The sequence below is a fragment of the Ctenopharyngodon idella genome, chromosome 9 (genome assembly GCF_019924925.1).
Source record: "Ctenopharyngodon idella isolate HZGC_01 chromosome 9, HZGC01, whole genome shotgun sequence".
NCBI lineage: Eukaryota > Metazoa > Chordata > Actinopteri > Cypriniformes > Xenocyprididae > Ctenopharyngodon > Ctenopharyngodon idella.
Genome location: NC_067228.1, coordinates 30,835,657 through 30,857,708, shown reverse-complemented (window position 1 = coordinate 30,857,708; position 22,052 = coordinate 30,835,657). Strand labels below are relative to the sequence as shown.

Below are 22,052 nucleotides of genomic sequence, written 5' to 3'. Positions count from 1 at the left end.
CAAACCTAAGTACAACGTAACAGCAACAGTTCTCAGTGCTCAGTTCATTTTGAAGTAAAAAGTAATGACTTTTAAAGTCATATTAAATGCTTGAGCTCTATAAAACAGGATGGATTCTGATTGGCTGTCAAGATTTTGTTCATCACCTGGAAAAAAAATCATTCTGAAAGTGATTCCAACAATATTGTTTCTCTGTGCTGTCATCGCTATAGTTGTGTGGGACTCTGCTATTCTTTTATATTTAGAACGGTTTTTAGAATGAATATCTTTATTGTTATCATTAAGTCCTTGGTGTAAACAGCCCTTAAGACTTTTAAACAAACACTGATGTGCTATGTTTGTCTGTGGGTAAGAAATTTAGTAATGTAGTCAGGCTCATCCTCAAATGACTTGAGTCAGTGGCTACACAAGGATAAAGTATAAAAGAAGTTTGTGTCTTCTCTACTCACTGATTTGTGTCGTCTTTTCTTTCCCTTCTTCTTGTGTTTCTTAGATTTCTTGTAACTTCTCTCTGTGAAGATCAATATCACATGATTATCATTGAGAGTCTCTGACTGCTGTTAAACGGTTGTGATGTATTCAGTATTGATGTGCTGTGCAGGACACTGATATCGATCCGAAACGACACTGACCAGATTCCCCAGAGGAAGAGTGCTCAGACGGTGATTTAGATGTTGAACGTTTCTTCTTCTTCGAGTGATACTCATCATCCTCTGACTCCGAGCCCTTCCGTGAACAAACACACAGGACACAGGTTAGGAGGATGTGTGAGAAAGTGTCTTGAGTAAATGCATACCTGCGAAATCTGAACCAGATCTTAACGCAAATAATATTCATTAATAAGCCTCTTTAATACTCTTTAAAGTCTTTATTAATTTCATAATTTATTAGAATCAGCAGTGGAAACTGTCAATTTGTGTCAATTAATGTCAATTTTTTGGATTGTCGTAGATCAACTGTTGATGAACAAATTGTCTCTTCTCTTCATAGAAAAGACACCTGAAAAGAATAGTGTTCATGCTAAGAGTGCTCATACAACATCCTTAAAACAAGGGTTACCTTATAGCCAGTTTTTAAGATTCCATCGTATTTGTTCTTAGAAAAAGCATGTTGAAGTCAAAGTCCAGACCCTGTATGCAGATTTCAAGTCACGGCGATATCCCAATAAGTGGCTTGATACCGCACTTGCGAAAGTCCGTACTTTAGATGAACAAGAGGTGAGCAGCTTTATTTTCTCATGTGTCTTTAAATCCAATTATAGTCAGCACATTATTCAGAGTGAGCCTCACTCCTGTTATTGAATGAATTTAATGATCAACCACTTTGTGTTTTCACTAGGAGCTCTAGTTTAAGGGATAAACTTGTTCATGCGGATACTTACATCTCCTCTCTGACTACTTTTGTTGATGCCCAGGGTAACTTTCCAAAATATGTTAACTTTCTAAATATGTTATATTTAAATCATTTACACATCCTCATACATTGGAAACATACAAGGTTAGACAACTGATCACTTGCAAGAGTACATATGTGATTTATATTATTATTTGTTCATGTTCTTTGTTACATGTTGGTAAAACCACATGTGAATTATGCACAAGAATCATTGAACACACAAGTGCCATCAGGAGACAGGATGATACATCTCCAATTTATCATCATTTTAAGCTAGCCAGACATTTTGTCTGACATGAAGTTCCTGGCCATTGAGAGGATTTAACCTCATATAAGAGGCGGAGATAGAGACAAGAAATTGTTACAAAGGGAAGCCTTTAGGATTTTTGAACTTGACTATTTCCTGATGGTATGAACAAAGAATTACAACTTTAGTGATTTGTTTGTGTGTCTGTGTGTGTGTGTGTATATTTATTTATTTATTTATTTATTTATATTAACTCTGTTTCTTTGTATCGTTTATAGTATTTATAAATATTACAAATGCAATTTATATATTATTTGCTGCTGTTGTATATTTGTAATGTCCTGTCCTGTCCATGTTAACTGCCATAATCTCTTGGAGCTCTACTCTTGCTAATTGAATCCAGCTGATTTATCACGAATTGGTGATCTACAAAGAAAAGGGTGAATGTTTGTTGTAATGTGAGCACTGAAGAAAGCAATGTGCTGAAACGTCTGATTGTGCTTGTCTAGCTTTTAAATCATTTTATCTATTTTTTGCTATACATTTTTTTAGTCTGAATTCAGTATGTGGTTAGCAATTTTTTTTTTTTTTTGTTAACAACACCCTAAACTGTAAAATGCCTGTTAAAATGATTTAACAACTTTACAATTCAAATAATAAAGTTGACAAAAACAAAGTCAAAATCATAAATTAGGCATTTTATATTTAATTGGTCAGAACAAAAACAGCAGATGGGCTGAATGAAAATGCAAATTCACTCTGACAGCCGGTGGTGCGTATGGAACAGCAGAAATAGAGCGGTTACCCCTGTACACAAAGCAGCACTGTGCTTAAACACCACTGCATTTGCCATAATATGGAGGTAAGACGAAAAGAAAATGCCATCAAAACTCCTGAAGACAGTTCCTTTCAAGGGATACATTCATATAAAGCCACATGAATGGCCTATTTCAATGTCAGAATGACATATTTCCCACAAAAGGTATGATATGAGATGGCTAGAGGGAGTACTCACTGATCGAGATCGGGAACGTTTTCTGTGATGTTTCTTGGATTTCTTGGAGTGTTTTTTAGTCTTTGAGTGATGATGCTGACATTCATGCTGTAAAGAAATCACAGACATAACCAATGAATTACTGAATTCTTGATTCAAATTAGTTGACAGGCTTTCCAAGATGAATTTTCTTTTTAAAATTATGCCCTATTAAGTCTTGTTTTTTTGTTTTTGTTTTGTTTGGTTTTTTGTGTGTGTGTGTGTGTGTGGGGGGGGGGGGGGTTTGGTTTTCATGCTTAATTTGTTCAAACATTTTTCCCATATTTGACATAGTTGCAGCACCTCACTTCCCATTCTGTCAGTAATGCTCTGTTTAGTTATTAAAAGTGCGATGTGCTTTGATTGGTCAGCTGGACCAGTGTGTTGTGATCGGTCAACCGCAATATTTAAATAAGGAATATTGTGACATGTTCTTCCCAGGAAGTAAACTCAAGAGAATAACTCCCTTCGGAATGACTTTGTGGTTTGCTGGCCTTTTTAATTTTCAAACTGCAACATTACACACTAAAGAAAGCTGACGATGTTAAAAAATCTTAATAGAAAAATAGATAAATAGAAAAATAATAAACTGTACATTGAGTGAATGTGATATAAAAGGAAAAATGAACACCCACTCTCAAGTCAAATCTTGTACATATGAATCTTGTCTTGTGAAGTCTGGTAAAAACTTTTTAGAATTCTTTTATACCTCTAGTACATGCATGAAGTCTTTGAATATCCTCTTCCTCTCAGACTCCAGAGTGATGTCCTCAAACGCAGGCTCTTTTAGGAACCGCTCTCGTACCTGATTTAGCATGAACACACATCATTCGCACCAGATCAGTAAGGAAGACTAATACATCATAAGGATCCAGTTCAGATAGATTCTACTTCTAATAGATAAACCACATAATTTTTCATATTTATTGCAATAGAGTGACATACTCCCTCCCATGTGGCCTCGGGCTCTAGAGGGGGCGTGGCCTGTTTCAGCATGCTCTTAAACGCCGCCTCCTTCCTCTTCATCTTCCTGGCCTCCTCTTTCTCCCTCTCCCTCTCACGTGCTTCAGCCTTCTCGAGCAACTAAAAGCAGAACCAGGACAAAGAAACCAAACACAAGTCAATGAATACGAACGATCACCTCATTAATCAGTAAACATGAACTAAACACACTGGTTCTCTGCTCCAAACTCTAGTGAGCTGGCATTCTTTTTGAAGTCTACACAGGCAAGACAGAATCCACACTGAAATGAAACCTCATAAGAGACTGACCTGAATGGTTCTACAAAAGCAGCTCACACAGTGAAAGTGCAATCAGCACATAAACTACATTAGAAAATATAGCTTAATGCTAGCATATAGCTAACCTAAAAAGCCATACTCTAAAGTAAAAATAAAAATAAAATAAAATATCATTATGTAAATACTTTTGACACAGGGGACTCTAAAAACACATTTAGCGTTGCTTTTATACACCATGAACTGATATGAACAGTTTTAACTAGTCTTATTGTACTTGCGTATACATTTATTTATTTATTTATCTTTCCTCTGATTTTACTCAATCTATTTTACATTTGGGTGATTTCAATTCTCCTACTATTTGTTTTTCATTTTCAATTTTAAAATTTGAGGCAGGTTTTACATGTTTTTTTTGTTTACATGTTTAAAACGTTTGATATATGAACACATATAGCCATCCAAAAATGTCTAAGCTATAATTTTAAGCTTATTTTCCTTTCCAAATGTTCTTAACACACCATAGTCTTTCACATTCATAATATACAGAAATGGTCAAATGTTTGGATTTTTTTTTTTTTTTTTAAACGTATTTGAAGAAGTCTCGTATGCTCACCAGGGCTACATTTTGATCAAAAATACAGTAAAACAGTTATAGTGAAAAGTTACAATTTAAAATAACAGTTTTCAATTTTAATGTATTTTAAAATGTAATATATTCCTGTGATGACAAAGCATCACGTGATCCTTCAGAAATAATTCTAATATTCTGATTTGGTGCTCAGTTGTTATTGATGTTGAAAACAGTTTTTGCTGCTCAATGTTTATGTAGATTTGTCGTTGATGCATAACAAGATCAAAAGAACAGCAAATATTTGGGAGAGAAATCTTTATTGTAAACCATTATATGGGTTAAAATTCTCAACTCTTAATTATTAATCCATTTTCTTTTTCTAACATCTGCAATTTTTTTTTTTTTATAGGCCACTTTAAATTCTAAGTAGCCCCCAAAAATGCTACCTGTGTCTATTTTAACATGGCATGAATCTGACATGAAAACCTTAACCCTAGCAACACTGACCGAAATTTGGGATTGCCTTTTCTGTGAAGTATACATCTTCATACATCTTCGAAGTATACGTCTTCAAATTTTGGGCCTCCCTACCTTGGCCTCCCTACCTGCCTTCATGCTGGATGAAAAGCATCATTTGTTGCCTTAAAATTTAGTTAGACACAAGGCTTATTTGAATAATGTACAGCAAGGCAGTCTGCTTACACTGTTGAAGGCCAGTTTGATGTTTCCTGCATCCAGCGTGGTGGCACGTTTATCAGAGCTGATCACTGAGCCAAACTCCTCAAAGCCTGTGTTGATCTCGACCAGGAAGCCCTTATCCTGCACAAACACACTCACACAATTCGTCAAGTGCTTCAGCACAGATCTGATAAACACTGATCGTCAGTCTCTCTCTCTCTTTCACCTTCAGGATGTCTTTTATGATTCTCTTCTCGTCATGGTAACGAGCTTTCAGATCCTCCACGTAAAACTTGAATAAGTCCAGAGGGGTGGAGCCTAAAAAATGCACACAGCACAACACTGTTGAGCAGCTTATCACTTTTACAATAAAAGACACCAATATCCAATAGCATTGCATTAAATAATAATTATCATAGATAATCATAATATAATAGGATTTTTTATTCGTCATTCAATTATTTTGTTTTAGAGGGCCCAAAATAAGAAACTGCCCATTTTATAAGTGCTGATGTATCAGAGTCATGTGGAGTTCACAGACTGTACTGGTGAAATGGAGACAGTCAGAAATGAGGACAGGACCCTTTTACATGTATTATTCATCAGCATCAAAGCCTGCCACGCTCAGTGTGTGTGTGAGCGAGAGAGAGAGAGACCTGGCTGGCCCAGCATGTTGTTGAAGCGGATATCAGCGCTGACGGTTGGATACATCTCCATCCAGGCAGACATGGAGTGCAGCTGCCCATGATCGTGAAGCTCATCCAGGAATTTCTGGAAACAGACACACACACACACACACACAGAACTTTACAACCATGCCAATAATGTTGTCCTTCACAAAGGATTAATACTGATGGTAAATTTTATTTTTTCAACCTTAAAAATTGGAATCCACTGACTATAAAAAAAAAACAATGTTTATGCACATATATATTTTTGGTATTAACTTAAGTGTTTCAAACTGCACAAACTAAGACTTCTAAGAAGCCTTTCCAGTAAGATTGAATGTGAGTGTGTCATCACTAAACATTATGAAAATTGAGATAAAATTAACATAGAATAATTACTTTCTAGTGCAAAAATAAAGTTAAATTCAATCCAAACCAGTAAATAACAGTGTCAGTAAAGTGACATGTTGTCTTTCGGGGTTCCTACACATTTAGGAAAAAAAAAAAAAAAAAAAATCCATACTTTTCCAGATTCAAATTTTCAATCTTCTCTGTAGATTTTTCAAACCATATTTAACATCTGATGAATGGTTTTAAAATTCAACTGTTAACATGTATTAACATTCTGACTATGTATGCTGTTATGTTGCTAAATTATTGCCGTAACCCAAACAAGTTCAATGCACTGCATTTTATTAAAACGGCAATGCTGAAGTACAGAATTACACTTCACACCTTCACTGACTGCATACATTTTAAATATTTTAAATCCATATAAGTTTTAAAATAATATTGTCATTGGCCACATTTCTATTTTCAAAATAATGGCATTATACTGTATAGAATATACTAATATTTCCTATACTATAAATTTATTAATGAAATAATTGCATTTCACTTAAAAGGCATTATCACTTCATCCAAGTCCTCACCCATAAAGTATTCACCCATATAAAATTATTTTACATTATTATCAGAATTATATTCAGTATACAGTACAATTCAAAGGAGTCTTGCTTATAGTAAAGACAAGCAGTTTTGCATAAAGAAAATATGCATCTTGACTGAATGCATCTTCATTCAGTCGTGTTAAACGATCACTAAACGATACGTTTAATTTTTTAGGATTCTCAATTCTATATTTTAGAGAACTGAGTAAGGGCAATAGTCTGGAAACATGTATGTTTCCATACTTACCCAGACCCAGAAAATACTAAAATCAAATTCCATACTCTTCCATACTGTGTGGGAACCCTGGTCTTTGTGACATGGGAGATTTAAATTGTAAACATTTTTGTTCCAAATGGATTGCTGACAGATTTCAGAGTTCAAGCTGTTGTTGTATGCAGTTTGAACCCATATTAAAGTGCAAAATAGTTATCAATTAATAGCTTTAAAAAATATTTATACTCCAGTGGGTATCTGAGTGTTAATAACGCCGAGTAATGCTTTAGCATTCTGTCTCCCTCACGGCACAATGACCTGCAGTAACTTAAACTCGGTCAAACAGATCATCTGTCATCACAGACTTTATTGATATTCCAGCATCAAGTTCCAATTAATCAAGGTGAGAGCTTTTCATATTAACAGGCCTGGACAGGTGACGCAGCGGACAAACCAGGACATTCACGTGTGTGTGCGCGCATGTGTCACCTGGAAGGCCTCTCTGTTCTTGCGCTGTCTGCGTCTCTCTCGCAGCAGAGTTTTCTGTTTCTCGTCCTCCTCTTCTTTCTCAAGAGCACGGATGTGTTCCTCAAAACAGATCAACGCATCTTCCTTGTCCATGTCTAAAACACACACACACAGGGGAAGATAAAAGCTTTGTCTATATCAAACACACTCACTCACATTATGCAAGTTAAAAGCATCATCATGTGGAGGTGGCTGTACAGTGTGTGTGCGTTCATACTCTGTAGCTCCTCGTCTTCAGCAAATGTGGGGTTGTCCAGCAGGTACTGTTGTGCCTCAGACCACGTAGTTCTGTATGTCACATTGGCCATATTGTCCAAAATGTTCTTCAGCGCCTCCCAGTTCCTCTTCCTCAGCTGCTTGGCTTGTTCCTAAAACAAAGCATTGAGTCACGATCAAGTAATATTAGGCTGCAGACAGGACAAGATCTTATATGCATCGGGAGGGCAACTGAGCAAATTTATTAGCCAAAATATTTTTATTTCAAATTTTATTTAATATATTTAATCATTATTTAAGAAGAGTGTACAAATACACAATAGATATGACTCTATATATTTTTATTTATCTTGTGATCAGAATTTATAGTAATAAAAATAGTATATATGGTAAAATCAATAAATAAAATTAGCCAAAATATTTTTACTTCAAATTTGATTTAATAAATATTTAATGATTAAAAAGTGTACAGATACACAATAGATACGACTCTAAATTCTGATCACAAGATAGATAAAAATATATATAGTAATAAATAGTAAAAAATAAAGTATTATTTGCATTTATGAAAAACAAACTGATTTCAGAAACTAAGTTTTTGTACTGTTTATAGGTGGCATTATTTTCATGACACTTAAGCACATTTTCAGCATTCAAAAAAAAAAGAAAAAAAAAAGGTCTCAAATATAAAGGCATTGGTTGTACCAAGAAATACTCATATGCACACCAGTGATCACAAATCATGTGAATTTTAAATCTAAAATGTAACAAAAATTGACAAATTATTTAGTAAATTAATAAATTAAATTACTTCTAGACCATGTGTATGTTATCGTATTCTTTTTGCTAAAGTTTTATAAACATAATAAGCTACCATGTGTTCACATCACATCACACCTAACAACATCCCTCAATCACTGTAATGAACAGCAATATCTGGTTTATTGCTTTATAATTGAAGTTTGCAAGTTGAAAAGCATCCAAGTGAGCAAGATATCAACATTTAAATTGTTAAATAGAAAAATGATAATTAGTAGATTATTAGATTATTAGTGTAAATATGAATATGAAATAGCAGTGATAACCAGAATCAGTCTATCAAACCTTCTCTTTCTTTGCCAGATAGAAGAGCACATCTTCATAGATCTCCAGCCTGTCTCTCTCTGGAACACATGACCACACCTCCTGATCGCCAAACATCTGTTCTGCTTTCCTGTACAAGACACACATTTACTCACTAACAACCTCTACTTAAAACACAACTTTTTTTGAAAACACTTTGTAAAGCACAATTTCATCTGTGTGTGAGTACATACATTGCTGCAGTTCAAAAGTTAGTCAGTAGGGGGCAGTAATATCACAGCATTTTAACATCATATAACTACTAATTAATAACGGAGAGTATCTATGAGACCTTATGGCACAGTGCAGACAGGAACACACGAAAAACAACACTGCTATTTAAAGCCTGATTACAAGTGAGATTTACACCAATAACATAATTTAACTTAGTGACATCACCAAAACCTCCCAACACGTCACCATGACAACACTGATGTGATTTTAATCAACTAAGTAAGTGGGAGAGTAAAGTTCAACTGCTCTGAATCAATGACAGATAAAGAGAACAAAGAGCTGAAAAATCAGTAACCTTGTTTATAGTAATACTAGATTAAAAAAAAAAAAAAAAAAAAAAAAAAAAGAAAGAAAGTAGTGCTTGTGCATGCAAAACTGCAAAACACTATGATGCTGGGGTGATATGGGTGGTTGTCAAGGCATTGAGTGAGTGTTTAAGAGTGTTGATATGCAGTTGCTAGGGTGTTTGTTCAAAACTCCTTAACCTTAAGTATGAGGTATACGTTTTTATTTTTTTGTGGGAATTGGTTAACATTGCATCATCAAAACAGCTGTAAACACTCACTTGTATCGTGTGGTTGAAGTCATCTTCTCATGGTTCTCCAGAAAGCGCTGGAAAGTCTCTTTAGACTCCTTGTATTTGATTCTGGCTTCTTCCTTTTCCTCTTTCTCTGTCTGGACTTTATAAGCATTGAACGCCTGTTTCTTTTCACTCAGCTTGGGCAGAGCACTGCATGCGAACACACACACGGAAAGAGATACGAGTTTCAGTGCAGTGCACAGGATGTAAACGCTATCAAATGACAATGCTGTGCAGTATTTGGATACCTGTAACGAGGGTCGTTAATTATCAGCTTCATTGCCTGCTCCCATGATGCATTGGAGGAAACACCCTAGTTACATGGAGGGATAAAGATGGAAAGTTACTTTTCGTCGCCGACTACAGCACCAGACTTAAAATTATGTTACTCGATGCATGATATGTTTGGTAAAAATGTTAGGGTTGGAAAAACTCCAAATGGAAGGTGAAATTCATTTAGATTTGCTAAATAACATTTAATAATAGAGACATTTTTCATCAGGTAGAATTTGAGAGATTTTATTTGACCTGAATAGATAATTAGATTGATATCTCTTGTGATTGTTGAGAGGCTTATATGGACGTCCACAGAGAGGGGCATCAAAGTAGCAGAATGGAGAGGAAAAAAAAAAAAGATAGAGTAATAAAAAGGTTTGGAGAAGTAGATCTCCATGTTGACTTCACAAAAGAGAAAGTTCTTCATTCATTATGAGCGTGTCTCTCTGAAAGGCTGTCGGGGGTCTGTGAAGCGTGCGATTCCACCGTCTTCTGTTTCACTCACTCCAGTCTAATCACACTCACAGCAATTAAACAGCCGCGGCTCTCACAGGAGCACTTTGTGTGCCAAATTAAAACACACTAAATTTAGAAACACCCAGCCGGAATATCAACACCTCCCTCCTCACTACAGGGGGGAGAGAGAGCAAAAAAAATAAAAAATTACCTTTTCTTTCAGCAGTTCTTTAAAGGCCTGCTTGGCCTCCTCTTTTGTGTTCCACTTGTAAACCTTCTTCACTAGCTCAGGTCTCTCCTCCTTAGAAACATCATTACTGCAAAAAATAAAATAAAAATAAATTACAAAACTAAAATTTACCTTTTGAAGGAAAAGAGCATTTTGTCCTATATGGCACAAAATTCCCAACGCTAAATTTCATAATCTGACATTTTCAAGTGAATCAGAATTTTCAGCAGGAAATAATGTAGCGCAATTTTTTTTTCCACTCGTCAGGATACAACTGGATCGAGAAAAGTGAATCATGTTAGACTATATAATTAATATGTGAATAAAAGCCTAAATTAAATCATATAAATTGATTGTCTCTTTTCAGAAAATTTGGACTAAACCGATCAATTCATATGGATTAGTTTTACGATCTCTTATGAGCTTTTGGAAGCGTCAAAGTGGTAGTTTATTTGCTGTCAATAGAGGGACAGAGATCTCTCGGATTTCATCAAAAAGATCTTCATTTGTGTTTCAAAGATGAACGAAAGTCTTACGAGTTTGGAACGAGATGAGGGTGAGTAAATGATGGCAGAATTTTCATTTATGGTGTGAACTAACCCTTAATGCATCCTTGTTGAATAAAAGTATTAAAGTACTGAATTAAATTAAAAAATATATTACATATATACACACACATATACATATATATACACATAGCTGACCCCAAACTTTTGAATGGTAGTGTTAATCAATGAAAAAAATAAAAAGTAAAATTAGACGCAATTATGATTTAATATTATGATTAATATTGTGAAATATTATTACAATTTAGAATAATTTAAAACAGAATGATTTCTGAAGGATCATGTGACACTGAAGACTGGAGTAATAATGCTGATGTTATTTTAAATTATAATAATATTTCACAATATTACTGTTTTTACTGTATTTTTTTATTAAACAAATGCAGCCTTAGTGACTTCTTTCAAAAACATTAAAATCTCTCCATTTCAAACTTGACTGGTAGTGTATTTAATGTAATCTGTTCTTCACAGTGTATAACCATACTATGTTTTGGGCAGAGATCTAGTTTGTTTGATTCAGACAGACACACGTGGGATGTTTAGAATGTTCTGGGTGTTGTTTGTAGGTTACGCTGTTTTCTGTACCAAATGTGCTGAGCGTATACGAGTTCATTACCTGGGTTGTGTCTCTACGCTGGGCGTTTCCTCAGTGGAGTTAACGGTGACATCACTGCTGACCTCAGCAACCTGCGCAGGCACGTGAGCTGGCTGTTCCTCTGAGGTGCCTGTCGCCATGGTAGCCTCTGTCTCAGCAACTGCCGCCACAGTAACAGAAGACTCACTCTGAGACGTAAGAGCAGGGGTGGTGCCAGGAGCCACAACATCAGCCGTCCTTAAACAGACAGATTGAAAATGAATATAACTGGATGACCTCTGAATTAAAAAAATAAAATGTGTATGAAAAGTCTACTTTTTTGGATTTCACATTTTACATTTCAAATTACAGTGACACTACCCTTCCAAAAATTATATATTTGCTATCTTGCCATTCATTTGCAGGGTTTTTCCTTCATTGAAAATATTTTGGCAGGCACCAAAATGATTCTTTGATTGGTTTAATGTGACGATACCTGCCATTCTGCAGTACCAGTACACGCTGATAGCTTTAAAACGCTCCCATGAGAGTTTGTGTAAGCACTCTGTGAAACCTCCATCAAAGGTTTCTATTTTCAACATGTTTTTGCAGCATTGAGGTTTGTAGCCAATCACAGACGTATCTGTTGAGCGCATGAACGGAATGGACAATAAGAGGTGTTTAAGTTAGTCAGAATCCGCTCAACACCGCCGAGTTTGTTCTGCATGCTCTCGAATCCTGTCATTATAAACAACAAAGTATAAACGCAATGTAAAAAAGAGATCCATTTCGCAAGAGTGCAGCTTTTTCTACCTTGCATTATAATTGACTTCATCATTAATTATAATGGCAGTGATCTTTGCTCGATTTCTGTATATATTATATATTTTTCATGATGCTAACTACACATTACAAAAGTTTCTGGATTGACAACAGTATTTAAATACGCGACTGAATCCGAATGACAGTGAAAACCATAGCAATGGATGTCAAATGATCAGTGCATTAAGTCTTGGAGTGTAAATGCAAAATAACAGACCTGCCACTTTTTCTAGATTTTTGTGCAATTTGTTACTTTGTTGTTCATTTTATTTCTAACTTTCAAATCAGTTACTCAGTGACTTTGCACATACAAATTTACAGATTTTTGAATAGGACTATAAAAGAGTTCTAAGCACTTTTATATTTTATGATCTGTCCTGACAGTGATTTTTTGCTATTTCATGAATAAATAGGATAAGTTAATATTACAATGTTTCTTTGTATTTATTGTTTGTATTTATTGTTATTGTTGTATTTATTGATTTAATGTCAGTACTGGGCTCGCAGTTGACTTGGGTAGGGTACTTTGTACTGTGTATGGATGACCGTGTTCAACCGCCACCACCGAAGACCATTTTTGACCCATGAAAAACCCTGATTTGTGGGAAATGAAAGTTTTCACCAATATTGATGAACCTGCACCACCCTTTGCCAACAACAGACAGTTTTCCCTCAACTGGAAAACTGTTTTGAAAACTAAAACTGCTTTCTATAAATCTAATGGTATATTAAAGGGTTAGTTCACCCAAAAATGAAAATAATGTCATTTATTTTTTCACCCTCATGCCGTTCCACACCCGTAAGACCTTCATTAATCTTCGGAACGCAAATTGAGATATTTTTGTTGAAATCCGATGGCTCAGTGAGGCCTGCATAGTCAGCAATGACATTTCCTCTCTCAAGATCCATAAAGGTACTAAAAACATATTTAAATCAGTTCATGTGAGTACAGTGGTTCAATATTAATATTATAAAGCGACGAGAATATTTTTGGTGTGCCAAAAAACAAAACAAAATAACGACTTATTTAGTGATGGCCGATTTCAAAACACTGCTTCAGGAAGCTTGAGCATAATGAATCAATGTGTCGAATCATGATTCGGATCACGTGTCAAATCGCCAAACTGCTGAAATCACGTGACTTTGGCGCTCCGAACCGCTGATTCGAGATGCTGATTCATTATGCTCCGAAGCTTCCTGAAGCGGTGCTTTGAAATCGGCCATCACTATACAAGTCGTTTTGTTTTTTGGCGCACCAAAAATATTCTTGTCGCTTTATAATATTGATATTGAACCACTGTACTCACATGAACTGATTTAAATATGTTTTTAGTACCTTTATGGATCTTGAGAGAGGAAATGTCATTGCTGGCTATGCAGGCCTCACTGAGCCATCGGATTTCAACAAAAATATCTCAATTTGCATTCCGAAGATTAATGAAGGTCTTACGGGTGTGGAACGGCATGAGGGTGAGTAATAAATGACAGAATTTTCATTTTTGGGTGAACTAACCCTTTAAAGGCATAGCTCACCCAAAATGAAAATTCTGTCATCATTTACTAACCCAAAGTCATTCCAAACCCATAAGACTTTCGTTCACCTTCAGAACACAAATGAAGATTATTTTCTTTCAGAATTTGTCCACTCATTGAAAGTCAACTCAAAGTTTTCAAGCTTCAAAACATACACAATGTTTACAAACATTGTAAAAGTAATTCATAAGATGATCATGAACCAATGAGCTTTGTTCTCACACATCAAGCAAGTATATCTTCCATTTACCACACTGGATGAGCTCTATTTTTGTGCACTGATCAGTGTTTAAATGGGAATAAAAGCCTTAATTCAATCTGTTCACCATATAAGTGATCATGTCTCTTCAGAAGAATTATATTAAACCATTCAATTCATATGGATTAATTTTACTGTCATTTTACTGTCAAGATTTTGGTGGAATTAACTTTCAATGGATGGACAAAAATTATGGGTGAATATTAAAAATATCTTTATTTGTGTTTTGAAAATGAACAAGGACCTACAGGTTTGGAACAACATGAGGCTGAGTAAATGATCACAGAATTTTAACTTTTGGGTGATCTATCCCTTTATGGTCTTAGTAAATAAAGCTGATGCTCACCCATTTTCCTCCGCCTTTATCATCGCTGAAGAAAAGAGAAAAAAAAAAGTTAAACCATTTTCTCATGTAAGATTTTTAGATTTGTGTTTGTGTAACAATGCTGAATGTGTTTTATTCATTTTGTGTACTGACCCTCTAGGTCCTCCAGCTCTTTGGGTTTAGTCCAGCGAGACTCTTTGGTCTGTGAATTATAGTAATAGGGCTTTCCGGTATCTGACTTGTATTCCTTCCATGGGCACTTGGACAACATTTGCTGCAAAACAAAGTTTGTTTCAATTTACACAAGTATTTACAACAAATGAGCATATTCCTGCAAATAAACTTTTGAATAGAAACAAAGGATACCTCATATTTTGAATACAGTTGAGTACTAGGTGGAATACAAAACATTGTATTCCACCTAGTTTAATGTGTATAAATTTAATTCAACATATTAATAAAAAAAAAAAAAACATAAGTTGGTTTCAGCAAATTGTTTGGACTACACAAAAAATGTGTGAAAATGTGTATTTAAAAATAAATAAATAAATAAATAAACCTTGATAAGTCATTTAGATCTCTCCTGCAGAAAATCTTTTCGGCACTTGGCATAAATAAACCTTATGGATTTGTTTCACATTATGTGTGAACAAGCATCAATTCAAAACTCTGTCAAGCACAGACTAACCATGCCATTTAATTATTGTTAATAGTAGTAGTAGTATTATGACCTCCTGAATGAGCAGTAATTGGCAGATGAAATATGACTGTGTAAGCGAGAAGGGTGTGTTGACCTCTTTTTACCTCTGCAGGTGATTTGAGTTCATCAGGTTTCTCCCATGTGGATTGTTTGGTCTCTGTGTTGTAGTAATATGTTTTTCCATCCAGTGATTTGTGCTCAGTCCATACTGACTTCTGCAGGAGACATGATGAATACTTCGCTCATTACATTATTAGTCTCTAGTCATCACTAGCCATTTCATCAGCTACATCTAGTTTAATTATACAAAACCATGTATGACTATTGCTCTTTTCCATGCAATAACAATAAATGAACCATATAATGGCTTTGTGTAACAGCACTGACTCGGGACTATTTACGAGAGAAGCAGAGATGTCCAAGTTGTGAATGAATCAATCAGAACTACTTGATGAATTGAATTGACAGATGCAGTTCTCAAAAATAGACCAATCTGAATGTTACAGCCATGAATCAAACTGCTGTGCTTCACGAATGACTCAACTCACTGACACTGAGTTAACCACTCACTGGAGGGAAGTTTTTACCACTGCAATGAATAGGCTAATGATCAGTAATAATGACTTAAATTTCAATCTATCCCTCACACAAAGAAATGTCATGGCTTCAGAATACTTGAAACATAGCACTCAAGTCATAAAGACCACTGTTGCGCCTTTAAAAGTATAGAAAAAGTATTTAAAAATATAATTGAAATTGCATGGAAAAAGAGCAACCAGGACAATCCTTCTTTTGTGTTCAATGGAAGAAATAAAATCAACAGGGATTTGAAACTTCAAGGTGGTGAATAAATGAGTACAGAATTTTCATTGTTGAGTACTCCTTATTTAAGTATTAAGTATTCCTTTAACAACACTTTGTTACAAATGTGAGTCCACTTCCTATCTACAAGTCGCACAGGCTTTAAATACACAAAACATTTTATTTAAAAGCTAAAAATTAAGAATGGTTCAGATGTGTCTTAATTCTAGACAAACAGCTTTATACTTTCATATGCACTTTTTTAAAAAACTGAACTTTAATTTCAAGCACATGTATTCATTTTTGACTGATAAAAAGTGTTTGTTGTGTCTTGCCTTTTTCGGCTGTTCATCAGGTGAAGACTCAGTTGATGTGGTGCTCTAAGAGGAAAAAAAATATTTCCATGTTAATAGTTTTTTTTTTTTTTTTCAATAATAGCATTGTACATAACTTGTAATTTATAGAGACAGGAACATTATTTAAATCACAATCCTAACTGTACAACATTAACAATATTGTGTTTGGTTGTTTGTTCTTACTGTTGTTCCGGGAGCCGCCGGTGCTGAAATAGAACAAAAACACTTATTACATTTAGAAATAATAATCAACAATATGATGATGATGATGATGCAAAACCAGTTATCTCTCACCTGCAGACTCAACTGGACTCACACCAGGCTGAGATGGACAAAGAAAAGAGGGTTTCATTACAAAATAAAATAAACAACAGAATAAACATGCTGATTTATGTGTGACATCTTTTAAATGACTTGAAACTTCATATAATCTATGAAAGCTCTGTCAATAAATGTTGGAATTAAATTAGTTCATGAGCAGACCTAAAGACATCAGAGCTAACATCATTAGTAGTGTCCTTACCCCAAATTACAGGAAAGGAAAAAGCCATCTGACTGACAGGGCAGTTTGACTGACAGCTCCAGGAGCATCAGCTGGATTCTGCATCTGATCAGACGTCTTCATCTACAGCTCAAAGCCTGGCGCTAATTATTACTGATGTTATCAATATTTAATATGGTTAACTAAGGACAGGCTGTTTGATGCTTAATATAGCTGATTACTTGAAAGCAGATCTTAATCACCACTGACTGAGGAGGTGTGTTCAAAAAAGATCTGCACATGTATGGTTAGTTTGTTCTTATATATACTGAACTGAAACTGCCATGTTGTCCTTTCATCCATATTCATTAGTGATGTAATGCTTTGAAACGCAAATGAATTAAGCCACTCTAATTGAACTGGGCTGTTTCATGTTATTGGTCAGATATGAATCAGCTTTCCAAGCATTTCTCTCCATATCAATTAACAAATGGTCACAGCTAATGTGTAGGTACTTCCTTTTAAGGAAATGTATTTTTACATTTAATTTTGAGAAGTTAGTAATTCTGATAACGTTTGGTAATTTTTGTCTGAAAACTGTCAAATTTTAGTATAGCTCAACAGTTTTTAACTGTCTCACATCCATCAGAAACAGTCTCCTAAGCTGGATTATTGATGAATGAAATGAAATGTGCCATTCAAACGCTAAGATTATTCAGAAAGATCATCTGAGCTAGACAAATTTTACCACAGGGTACTTATGTTTAAATAAACTATGGGTAAATGTTTTTTTAAAATAAAGAAATTAATAATTTTATTCAGCAAAGATGCATTAAATTGATCAAAAGTGAAAGGGCTAAAAAAAAAAAAAAAAAAAAAAATATCACGGTTTCCACAAAAATATTAAGCAGCAGCACAAGCATTTTCAACTATGACAAGAAATGTATGTTGCTAGATACTTGATTTTACTTTTTTTCAGACATATTTTTAGATGCGTCATCAAGGCAAAAACAACAATTATGCTAGCATTTAGTTCTGATGACATTCTAGCAGTGGCTTTCTCTGCTTCTGAATGTCGCAGCTGCCACTGAGATTCTGTTCAGAATAGGTTTAATGCACAAATATTTGGATCAGATTGCCAAGTTTAGGGTACATAATATAAACAGTGCTTTCAGAATCTGAAATCATATTGGACTTGGATATATTCATATTTGGATTGAAGAACACGAGTGCATGTAAACATACGTAACGAATGTTCTTTTTGGACTGAGTTCTGAAAGTTATAGTATGTTTGGTTCCTAATGATCCCATTATTGAGGTCATATTAAAGGGATAGTTCACCCCAAAATGAAAATTCTGTCATTATTTACTCACCCTCATGTCGTTTCAAACCTGTAAGGCTTTCGTTCATCTTTGGAACACAAATGAAGATCTTTATGATGACAGAATACTGTCAGATTTCCTTCCATACACTGCCTTTGCAACTGACACTTTGAGATAAAGAGATCGGAAAGCTCAAATGTGCTGCGTAACACACAAGGGCTAAACCCCTCAAGTTATATGGATAAGTTTTCTGATCTCTTTATGAACTTTTTGAAGCATCAAAGTGTCAGTTGCAAAGGCAGTGTATGGAAGGAAATCGGACAGCATTCTGTCATCAAAAAGATCTTCATTTGTGTTCTGAAGATGAACTAAAGTCTTACGGGTTTGGGACGACATGAGGGTGAGTAATAACTGTCATTTTATTTTCTTAATATTTCTCTTATGGCCCATATGTTAGTGAAAAAATTATTTTCATTGATGACAGATAATTTCAGTGTTCAGACCTATTAATAAAGGTTCTTTATTCAGGGTTCCTACACATTTCAGTTTTGCATAATGAATATGTGCGCCTTGATCACTCAGTCATGTTTGACAATCAGTAAACCTTTGTCTTGAAATCACTCTGCTTGTATCAAGTCAAGTCATCTTCATTTATATAGTGCTTTTTACAATACAGTTTGTTTCAAAGCAGCTTCACAGTGATAACAGGAAAATTAATGGACAGTTTGTTTTGGCTTTACAGCAGCTCTAAGAAAAAGTTATTATCGAGCTAAAGTAAGTTTTTTTTATTGAATCACTTCCATTGTGAAAATCATTAATTATTAACTTAGGGGCCGCTTAAATGACACAGATAAGATATTTAAGATAAGATATTTAAAATAAGATATTTTAAATACTTTGTTTTATTATCAAAGCTCTATAGTTTTTATTGTGGGGACAAAATGCAGTTCAATACATTGAGAGATGTTCAAATAAATATTCCTCAAAAGACTTATCATATTTAACATGATTTTTCTAAAAAATTATATATGGATAATCAAGTAAACTTAAGTTCCTTTTGGACCAGCAAGTGTTCATCTTGAAATAACAATATAAAATGTACTCTTACATTTACAAAAATCAGTAAAAATTTCACTTGTGTACCTGTACCACAACCGGAAATAGGGACGTTTAGAATTATACTAAAACGCCTTTTACTTGCTAAAAAAATAAAAATCAGATGACAGAAGGCATGTAGTAGATTATGTACCACAGTTGTTATATTAATAATTTAGAGGTGTTAGAAATTTGCATATCAAATATAATACAGCTGGCTTTATCAGGTTAAAAATACAAATTTCCCTCAACAGTAAAGTGCTAAACTACTTGTATGATAATAGTCTGGATACAGTCTGTAAACAAGTATTTTTCCATACTCTGTTTTCTTTTTTCTATACTTTTCCAGACCTGGACAATACTAAAATCAAATTCCATAATTTTCCATACTGTGTAGGAACCCTGATAGATCCATGAAAAACCTTTAACGTCCTTGGAACCTTTCCATTGCTCAAAAGGTTCTTTATAGTGGAAAAAGGTTCTTTAGATAACTAAATGTTACTCACATTAAGAAAAAAATGGTTATTTTAAGAACTGTTCATTGAAAGGTTCTGAAAGACACTGAAGTTAGGGAACCAAAATGGTTCTTCTATGGCATCACTTCAAAAACTTCCTTTATTTTTAAGTGTATAGACTGGTATTATATAATTTTAATTATATAATTAATTGTATAATAGGGCTAAATGTTTTTAAAACATAAGTGCTTTGCAGAAGTTTCGTGTGCACACACATCTGAAACGTGCACATGGAAAGCCGTGTCTCAGATAGCACGTGAATATTAAATATTAGTATATTTGTGAATATTAGAGTTCACTTTCAAGTCTTCTTGCATCTGAACGGACAAATTCAAACAAAAATGTCAACATGCCTGTCTTGGTGAGTATCCTAGCAAACATAGTAGGTTACGTCTAAAGTGCATGTAAACAGTCAAGACAATGCATGTGTAACAGTATATTGGATGTGTTATGTCTTAAATTGACAGCAGCCTAATATTCCTGCTGCTGTCTGTTTTTTTTACAGTGAAGATTATATGCAGTGTTATTTAATATTTGATTACTTTATTCAATTTCTGTACCTGAAAACTAGTTAGACCTGCCTGAAAAGCACTGTTTTTTTATTTGTATGTTTTCTCCATTGTATTTATTTGTGCTATTCCTTGTGGTTTGATTAAAAGGACAGTAGTCCTTTTTTATCTTGAATATAGCACATACCGAATCATAGTGAAACCGTGATACAAACCGAACCGTAAGTAATTTGAACCATTACACCACTAATAGCCACAAAGTGTGCTGTAGGGAAGGAGTATTATACACCGAAATAAATTAGATCAAGCTGATCTTTTCTGCTACTATCACTCATAGCATGTGGATAAGTGCTATAAAAATGGTGTTGATTCTAAATTGGTACATTTTGCCACTTTGCAGTGTGTTCATTAGGGTTATTCTGACACTGCTGACAGCATGTGAGGGTCTATATTTAACCAGCACTGATGTAATAGTGTGATATTCAAGCTAGTTTACCGGTCCTGTAGGCTGGATTGATGCAGCTGGCAAACGGGGAGGCATCATCATTCCTGGCATCATTGGCGGCATCATGGCTGGCATCTAAGAAAAGAGTTTCATGAAAAATTCATGTGAACTGCTAATTTCCCTCCTACGCTTCACACGGGGAGAGGAAGGTGTGAGTTGAGGGGAGTAAAAGCACATCTTGTGCTCTGTAGTCTCTAGTCCCTCATTACAGTCTGATCCTCACAGCCAAAAACATCCATTGACACACCATTCATCTCTCACACACACAGGTGGAGCCATCAGGTCCAATAAGACAAAATTACTGCAGTCATATCAATGATTTACATGTCTATATTCATGTTCGAGACTATGCACTTCTCTCGTCTCCATATTAGTTTGAATCCCATGAAAACTTCCAAGAAATGTTCAAATCATTTTTCACCTCATAATCAAAAATAAGTGCATTTTGAATAAATAAAACAAAGCCTAGTTTAAGAGCCATTAGAGCCTTTTTTTAATATGATATTTGCATGACAACTGTGCACACCTCCACCCCCCTCAATACTGTAGCACAGACAGCAATGACAATCGGTATGGGAACAATGACTTTTCCATAAAGTTTCATTTTGAGGTGAAATACAGTGTGACAAGAACATTTGTTTAAGTTTCAAGCAATAACTATAAATACTTAAGAGGATGGAGTCATAAGAACGATAACTATATATTAGCAGCCACACTAACAGACAATAACATTCTGTTTATTATAAACGCACACTGCAGTTTTATAGTCTGCCACTTTAAATGCTCAAGCTGATTCTGATTGGCTGTCAATGTTTTTATTAGCTCATCAGCTAGAAAAAAACATTTTCTGAAAGTGATTCCAACAATATTGTTCCTCTGAGTCGTTATCGTTATAGCTGCAGTGTGGACTTCACAGAATTAAAATGATTATTAAAACTTCATAGTCATCATTTTTGTAATGCCTATTATGTTGCTGCTACAGAATGTGCATTAAAGGGTTAGTTCACCCAAAAATGAAAATAATGTCATTTATACATAATGTCGTTCTA

At 34.7% G+C, this 22,052-nt stretch overlaps 1 protein-coding gene across 2 annotated transcripts in view; it reads right to left on the bottom strand.

The window, feature by feature from the left end:
- prpf40a (PRP40 pre-mRNA processing factor 40 homolog A) overlaps window positions 1-22,052 on the bottom strand; it is a 31,268-nt gene that overhangs the window by 4,808 nt on the left and 4,408 nt on the right. For both annotated transcript variants that reach the window (XM_051905930.1, XM_051905929.1), the window contains 22 exons: window positions 20,995-21,078; window positions 16,870-16,897; window positions 16,759-16,781; window positions 16,555-16,599; window positions 15,523-15,633; window positions 14,872-14,992; window positions 14,740-14,764; window positions 11,822-12,037; window positions 10,622-10,727; window positions 9,927-9,991; window positions 9,664-9,828; window positions 8,847-8,955; window positions 7,744-7,894; window positions 7,488-7,621; window positions 5,823-5,937; window positions 5,393-5,484; window positions 5,191-5,307; window positions 3,621-3,758; window positions 3,385-3,480; window positions 2,658-2,744; window positions 633-726; window positions 450-511 (listed from right to left, as the gene is read on the bottom strand). In XM_051905930.1, coding sequence (XP_051761890.1) covers window positions 450-511; window positions 633-726; window positions 2,658-2,744; window positions 3,385-3,480; window positions 3,621-3,758; window positions 5,191-5,307; window positions 5,393-5,484; window positions 5,823-5,937; window positions 7,488-7,621; window positions 7,744-7,894; window positions 8,847-8,955; window positions 9,664-9,828; window positions 9,927-9,991; window positions 10,622-10,727; window positions 11,822-12,037; window positions 14,740-14,764; window positions 14,872-14,992; window positions 15,523-15,633; window positions 16,555-16,599; window positions 16,759-16,781; window positions 16,870-16,897; window positions 20,995-21,078 — 2,184 coding nt within the window. The remainder of the gene's footprint in view (window positions 1-449; window positions 512-632; window positions 727-2,657; window positions 2,745-3,384; window positions 3,481-3,620; window positions 3,759-5,190; window positions 5,308-5,392; window positions 5,485-5,822; window positions 5,938-7,487; window positions 7,622-7,743; window positions 7,895-8,846; window positions 8,956-9,663; window positions 9,829-9,926; window positions 9,992-10,621; window positions 10,728-11,821; window positions 12,038-14,739; window positions 14,765-14,871; window positions 14,993-15,522; window positions 15,634-16,554; window positions 16,600-16,758; window positions 16,782-16,869; window positions 16,898-20,994; window positions 21,079-22,052) is intronic.